Source organism: Amphiprion ocellaris, chromosome 14 (assembly GCF_022539595.1).
Source record: "Amphiprion ocellaris isolate individual 3 ecotype Okinawa chromosome 14, ASM2253959v1, whole genome shotgun sequence".
NCBI classification, from domain to species: Eukaryota; Metazoa; Chordata; class Actinopteri; family Pomacentridae; genus Amphiprion; species Amphiprion ocellaris.
The window spans coordinates 2,896,842-2,904,895 of NC_072779.1; the positions used below are offsets into that span (position 1 = coordinate 2,896,842).

The 8,054-nt window shown below is 39.9% G+C and overlaps 1 protein-coding gene across 1 annotated transcript; it reads left to right on the forward strand.

Moving 5' to 3' along the window:
- The first annotated feature begins 1,209 nt into the window (after positions 1-1,209).
- LOC111586003 (SMG8 nonsense mediated mRNA decay factor) lies at positions 1,210-6,599 on the forward strand. The gene is made up of 3 exons (XM_055017472.1): positions 1,210-1,865; positions 4,185-5,088; positions 5,999-6,599. Exons 1-3 carry the CDS (start codon positions 1,239-1,241, stop codon positions 6,172-6,174), a joined length of 1,707 nt encoding a protein of 568 aa, XP_054873447.1. The 5' UTR covers positions 1,210-1,238; the 3' UTR covers positions 6,175-6,599.
- The last annotated feature ends 1,455 nt before the right edge of the window (positions 6,600-8,054 follow it).

An 8,054-nucleotide genomic window follows, 5' to 3' on the forward strand; every position in this document is an offset into this window, starting at 1 on the left:
TTACTGATATATCTGTAATCACTTCAGATATTTATAGGATTTTATTTGGAAGATTTTTACTCATTTTTAAAAAAATATTTACAAGAATTTTCTTTTTTTATATTTAATTTTTTTTTATTTAAGGGAAACTTTTATGGAATTTTTGGAATTTTCTTCCTGAAGACTTTGCAAATTTTTTTATAAATTTGGGGATTTTTTTTTTTGCTGAATTTTTGGATTTTCTTCAGAGAAAGGAACAATATTTTTTGGTGCCCGTAAATGAAGACAACAGGAGGGTTAAACTGGAAAACACAAAGCTGTAACTGAATCCTTCCATTAACAGACAGTGGAATAAAATGTCATTTTTAAATAATTTAAAAAATTAAAGTAGATCCAGTTATAGCAAAGCTACTTACAGCTGGGTGAAGACATTTGAGGCGATTCTCTGACAGATTTTCCAGTTGGTGTTTTTGCACATGGGGGAGAACATGATTAACCCTCCTGTTGTCCTCATTTACAGGCACCAAAAAATATTGTTTCTTTGTCTGAAAAAACATCCAAAAATTCTGCAAAAAAAATCCCCAAATTTCTGAAAATTTGCTAAACCTTCAGGAAGAAAATTCCAATAATTCCTGAAAAGTTTCCCTTAAAAGTTTTAGTTAAAAAAATCCCCCAAATTTGGCAAGAAAATTCTTGTAAATATTTTCAAAAAATAAGTAAAAATCTTCCAAAAAAATCCTAGAAATATCTAAAATGACTACATATATATATCAGCAAAACTTCTCATATTTTCTTTAAGAACATTCACATAAAAATCAACCAAAATCCAGCAAAATTCGCTGGATTTTGGTTGATTTTTTGGTGAATGTTCTTAAGAAGCATTTTTGACATTTTTTTTCCACCAAAAAATGTTCACAGATTTCCTAAAAAATGCTGAAAATGTGGACATCAGAAGTTTCATTGTGAAAATATATTTTTTCCCCACATTTTCAAACTTTAAAACAGGTCAATTTTGACCCGCAGAATGACACGAGGGTTAATATTGCCTTATATAGTTTATTTTTAATGCTGCTATACGGAGAGTGCTAAATTGATTTTCACTTTTTTCTGTAACAGTGACAATAAAGATCTATTCTATTCTCACACAATTCAGGAACCTTAAAGCTGGAGTTGCAGCTACTCGGACGTTTTACTGCAACGGACAGGAACTAGAGCCGGAAGTGAGTGCGCCGTTGTTTATCCTCCCCTGCTCCTCCACCATGAAGGAGGCCACCATGGCTCTCTCCGTTAGTGTGGAGGCTCTGCAGCTGCAGGCGGACCTCCTGGAGGACGCTGCTTACCGGGACGACGGCCTGTGTGTGGTCGGTATCTTCGGTAAGAGCAACATGCAGCCCGGGCCGCTGAAGGACTCTCTGGTCAACACTCTGGCCGACAAACACATCTTCTCCCTGCTCGGCGGAGCGGAGGACGGCGGCTCGGCTGACAGCAACATCCGGGCCTTCTACAACCAGGAGAACCGGGTCCTCTACCTGCTGCTGTCCTCCGTGTCCGACAGCCGGCAGCTGCTGCGGGCCTGCCAGTCCCTGAGCGCCGCCACCAGCCACTCGGACGCCCACGACTTCTGGAAGGGCCTGGACCGGCAGCACTGCCTCCACCTGCTCTACATGTTCTCCGTGTGCCACGTACTGCTGCTCGTACACCCCAACCACACCTTCGACGTGACCTACGACCGGCTCTTCAGGGCCTTGGACGCCCTGAGGCAGAAGGTCCTGCCTCTGATCCGGGCTGCCATCAAGGACTGCCCGGTGTCCAAAGAGTGGAAGCTGAACTGCAGACCCTGTCCTCCACGGCTGCTCTTTGTCTTCCAGATGAACGGAACCCTGAAGGTCTGGATTTAGTCAAACCTCAGTCCTCTAATGTCCAGTTAGAGTCTACAGTAGTAGTGAGAAATGTCACTTATAGATAGATAGATAGACTGTAGATAGATAGACGATAGATATTCATGAATCCCCAGGGAAATTCAAAGTATTGCCTCTCAGTAGAAACATACGAGTGTTTCCTCCAACACACAACCACAAACAAATACTTTATAAAGATTTTATATATATATATATATATATTATATATATATATATATATATATATATATATATATATATATATATAAAACATGCATATATATATATATACTGGACGATATGGCCTAAAAAAAAAATCTCAGATTTTTTCACAAAAAATCCCGATTCACGATTTAACCGATTTTTTTTACCCCCTACCTAATCTCTGCACGCCGGAGTCCAGTCTACTTTATGCAAATGAGCTGCAGCCCTCTCCAGGTAAACACACCTGATCGCAGCTGGAAATGCGCCGCATGTGGCAGCTGGTCCGGTTACAGTGCGTTTCCAGCTGTGATCCGGTGTGTTTACCTGGAGAGGGCTGCAGCTCATTTGCATAAAGTAGACTGACTTCTACTTTATGCAAATTGCATGCGGCGTGCGAAGATTCCACGCATCGTTAAACTGTCCTCAAACTTCTAAACTAGGCGTCGGTGACCTAAAACGAGGACAGATTCAGCTGCTGCACAGATTATTTCTTGCCTCAAATGCTTTCAGAAATACTTTTCGCTGACGTGTTTTTTGAAATAAAAGGTAAAGTTTGCGGCCGAGCCGCTGTGTTTATCTGACTTGTCTGCAGGACTGTCCAGCTGAAAGCTCGGTGACCTCACCACGTAGCGTCCTGCTGTTGCTCAGAGCTGTCATGTGACCATGTTGTGGTCCGCTAGTGACCGCCGTCCGTGCCATTTTCAGATGTGGTGCGTTGCCGTGCGGGAAAATATCATCTAGTGGACACGTGCCTTTAGATCTGCACCGCTCGCCGCCATGTTGTTTGTATATCAAGCGCGGGGGGGGGAGGGGGCGCACTCTGAACTACGGGAGCCCAGCGGGAAGGCGTTGGTGGCGGATGTTGATGAGAAAATCGATTTTCATTAAATTAATTAAATTAAATTTCGACATTAAGTAAAAACTCGAATTAATCGATAAAATCGATTTATTGCCCAGCCCTACTGGTTTGATATATATATATATATATATATATATATATATATATATATATATATATATATATATATATATATATATATATATATATATATATATATATATATATATATATATCTATATCTCACAAACTTTATTTAGTGGCTAAATATCCAGCCAAGAGTTGTAGTTGAAATCTATTCATAATTATTACTACATACTGATGTGAATTACTGAAATCTATGTAATATAAGATAAATCATTCTTCCATATTTCATCAGTATGAATTGTGATCATTGAACAATAAATTAAATATTGCACTTTATATTATAATATATTAAACTGTGTTTCATGCAGTATTAAAAAGTCTTAAATGTATAAATATTTACAATGGACTCAGTAAACCCCCCATATATATATATTTTATAGAACAAACAGGGAATTAATAAAATATCAGCAGGTTATTTAATAGTTAAAACATAATTTTGTTGTTTTTTTTGGAGGTCTGAGAAACATTTGTTGCTCCATAGCTGTTTGTATTTTAACAAACTGTAAGTGGACAATTTGTTTGATTTCTTGCAAAGTTTTTTTTTAGAAGTTGACCACAAACAGGACAGATATGAAGTACTATTATTCTCATTTCACACTCTGCAAGAAAGTCAACAATCCTATTTTACAAAGTCAAGGCAACAGATTATTTGTATAGCACATTTCAGACATGAGGGCAACTCAGTGTGCTTTACATAAAAACATTAAAAGCAAAGAAAAAGGAGGATTAGAAATGTATTAAAAACAAGTTAAAATAAGCTATAATAGGAAAGCAGTGGCAAACAAAAGTCTTGAGCTGTGATTTAAAAGAAGTGAGACTTGGAGCAGACCTCCAGCTTTCAGGGAGTTTGTTCCAGATATGTGGAGTGTAATAAGTAAACGCTGCTTCACCATGTTTAGGGGGCTGAAAGCAGACCAGGACCTGAAGACCTCAGAGGTCCAGATGGTTCATAGAGTGACAGCAGATCAGATGGATTTTAGGCCTAAACCATTCAGTGCTTTATAAACCATAAGCAGGATAAAACATGTTGAATTGTTCCATTCGTGACACAGATCTAGTGAGCTGTTAAATGTTACATGTGAATATAAATGACTTCTCTTCTGTTTCTTCTTCCACAGCTCCCTGGGAGCAGCTCGGAGTCTGGAGGAAACCCCGACAAACCCAAAAAACACTCTCCCAGGAGGCGGCTGCAGCACGCCCTGGAGGACCAGATTTATCGGATCTTCCGTAAAAGCAGAGTTCTGACCAATCAGAGCAGCAACTGCCTGTTCACTGTTCCCGCCAACCAGGCTTTCGTATACGTGATCCCGACCGCAGACGAGGACCCTGTGGGCGCTTTGCTCGGCCAGCTGAGGTCAAACTGCATGTTGGGGGACCAGGACTCCACCCCGACGGTTTCAGGGCCGAGGCGTTACCAGCAGATGCGACGTTCGGCTCAGCAGCCCAGCAGCAGCGGGGAGCTGAGTGGCATGTCGCTGGGTGGTCTGCTGGTGGACTGCAGCTTGAAGGAGTTCCTCTGGCAGCACGTTGAGCTGGTTCTGACCAAGAAAGGCTTCGATGACAGCGTCGGACGCAACCCGCAGCCTTCACACTTTGAGCTGCCGACCTACACCAAGTGGGTCCAGGTGGCCTCCAGACTCCACCAGGTCCTCATCAGCAACTCAGACGACGAGATGGCCGAGCTGGCCGCCAAAGTGCAAAGCCAGGTGAAGGTTCTGGAGGGTTTTCTTGACGCTGACACGAAGTTCTCAGAGAACCGATGTCAGAAAGCGCTGCCTCTGGCTCACAGCGCTTACCAGTCCAACCTCCCCCACAACTACACCACCACGGTGCACAAAAACCAGCTGGCTCAGGGTCTGCGGGTTTACAGCCAGCACGCCCGAGGAGTGGCCTTCCAGCGCTACGCCCTGCAGCTCCACGAGGACTGCTACAAGTTCTGGAGCAACGGACACCAGCTGTGTGAGGAGCGAAGCCTGACGGACCAACACTGTGTCCACAAGTTCCACCTGCTGCCTCAGCCAGGTGAACGTCTAACTTTAATCAGTCCTCACAAGCTGTCGTTCAAATTTTTGTGTGTGGAAAAAAAACAGGCAAATTTAAAAATGATGAAAATAACTACCTTAGTAAATGTTTGATTTATCAGTCTATCATTTCACAAATAGCTGTTTTAATATCCATATTTTATGCTGTTAAATCTTCTTTAAAATCAGAAATTGCTCTAAAAATCTGATGATTTGAGGTAGAACGACTCCTAGTTTTTCTCTGCTACACTCGACCTGGAATAATGAGATAAAAACAGCAAACTGGAAGATTTCGTTGATATACATATATAAATGAAGGAAGAATGGCAGGAAAGAAAGAAAGAAAGAAGTAAAGGAAGGGAGGGAGGAAGGAAGGATGGAAAGAAGGAAGGAAGGAAGGAAGGAAAGATGGATGTCTACATATATATTGTAATACAGTAACTGTCTGCACACTGGAAACTTCCCTGTAGTTTCTATTACCAGCAATGTGTACAGAGTGAATCGTGCACATATTAAACAGTGATGGAAGACATGAACTTTGTTGTGTAACTCTGGGTGTCACATAACCGTAAAGTTGTAAATAAAGTAGTAAATATACGTGAATTTTACTAGTTCGTATCTACTGGGGCTACAACTTACAGTCCTTCTCCTTATATACTAACCTGCCAGTTACTGTTTTGAATAATTAGCTTTTGGTTTGTCTATAAAATGTTAGGAATGAGTGAAAACGAGACAAAGAAAGCATCAACTCCCTTCATCTGACAAGCTAGAAACCAATAATATGTTTGAGATTTTTCCAATTAATAATTAACTGATTATCAAAACATTTAGCGATTCTGTCAATCAATTAATGGATTAATAAACTAACTGTTGCAGCTGAAATCAGTAACCTCTGACCCTGATTTCTGCAGGAGAGAAGCCGGACATGGATCGTAACCCGCCCATCCTGAACCACAACAGCAGGGGGCGCTCCACCAGCTCCTGCAACTGCGGCAGGAAACAGGCTCCTCGAGAGGATCCGTTCGACATCCAGGCGGCTAATTATGACTTTTACCAGGTCAGGATTCTCACTAAAGCCTCCTGCTGAGGACCACAGCAGAGCAGAGGCTGTCAGAAATCACGTAATCTCACATATGCAGCTCTAATCAGACGATGTGTTGTTAGTTTTGGTGCTAAATTTGTATCACAAGTTTTTGGAGGTGGCAGTTTTTCTGTGTACAGAGATGTAAAATGTGCAGCTAAAGTGTGTTTAGATGAGGCTAGCTGCAGATTAAGGTGATAATTCTCTGTAGGTTAATCATAAATGGGACACCTTCCACACGGTCACATTGTTTTCCTAAACATATCTAATCTAGATTAGACTATTCTATATAAACTAACTCTCTAATCCTCAGACTCTGCAATATAAAGTCCTGCACCTCAGTGGAAACATCAGAGCAATGTGTAGAAGTAAAGTTTATGTTGTGTAACAAAGTTTTAATGCCGTACATCATAAAAAAATCAAAAGCTGAATTTCTTTGATTATTGAATGTAGAAGATCTGGAATTGTTCTGTGCAGTATTTTTCCCACAGGTGTTACAAAACCTGGAAAAATGGGGACTGTACATACTAAAGATATGTCACTAATTACATTTCAAATGTATTTATGTCTCCTATCCGCTCTGTGTGAACACTGCCTGCAGTTCATTCGAGGTCATGCAGATCATCCATTCATTTTTGACCTGATCCAGTTTTGTCATAACAGTTGCACCAAGGTGAACAGAATTTTTCTTTTATCCAGACTCTAGTTCCTGCAAATTATGTATTTTTGGCAAAAATTTTAAAAGAGACAAGCAGAATAAAGAGATTTTAATGAAATATTAATATTACGATTGCATATTTCAGCAGGCAGATCCCACATGAGGAGTTCAAGGGCCATCAGAAAGTTTAAAATCTGACAATTGGTGGCATTTTGCTGATTAAAAAAAAAGAGAACATGATTTTAAACCATGTTGGTGGCTTTTGAGCCTTAAGTGATCATATTTAGTAACTTCTACACATTAAATACTGCATTGCCTCTCAGTGAGGTCTAGGAGCATGTGGTTTTCACCCAGCCAATCAGAGATCACTCTACATTACATCACACTACATCATGGCATCTGACCAATCAGCAGAGGAACAGATCAAACTTTCTCTTTTCTCCAAAGTTGGAAAAAGACGGACTTGCTGCTCGGTCCTCTTTCATATGTTTAAATAACCGTGGTCTCAGAGTTAAAACAGCAAAACAAGCAGCACTTAAAACCATGAATAGCCACACAAAAAAGGGTTCCCACAAGGTGTTTGACAACTAGAAAAAAGGCTCATCTTTGCTAAAATTCTGAAATCCCCATTTGAGTAAAAAGCTTCCAAAAAAATCCTAAAAATATCTAAAGTGATTCCATAGATATCAGTAAAACTTCTATATTTTCTTTAAGAACATTCACATAAAAATCAACCAAAATCCAGTGAATTTCGCTGGATTTTGGTTGATTTTTTTCTGAATGTTCTTAAACATTTTTCCCCACCAAAAAATGTTCAAAAGATTTCCCAAAATATGTTGAAAATGTGGACATCAGAAGTTTCACTGTGAAAATATTTTTTTCCCCCACATTTTAAAAACTTTAAAACTGGTCAATTTTGAGCCGCAGGATGACACGAGGTTAAAGTCATGCATGCTGCAGAGGAGCATCTGGAGTCTCCTCAGATGATCAGGAGGAGGATAAATGTGCAGATTCTCCCTACTTTTATGACCTCATCTCCTTCTGTGATCATGTGAATTTCGCTGGATTTTGGTTGATTTTTATGTGTGAATGTTGTGAAGAAAATATTAAAAGTTTTACTGATATATATGTAATCACTTTAGATATTTTTAGGTTTTTTGGGGAAAATTTTTACTCATTTAAAAAAAAAATATATTTACAGATTTTCTTGCCAATATTATTATTATTT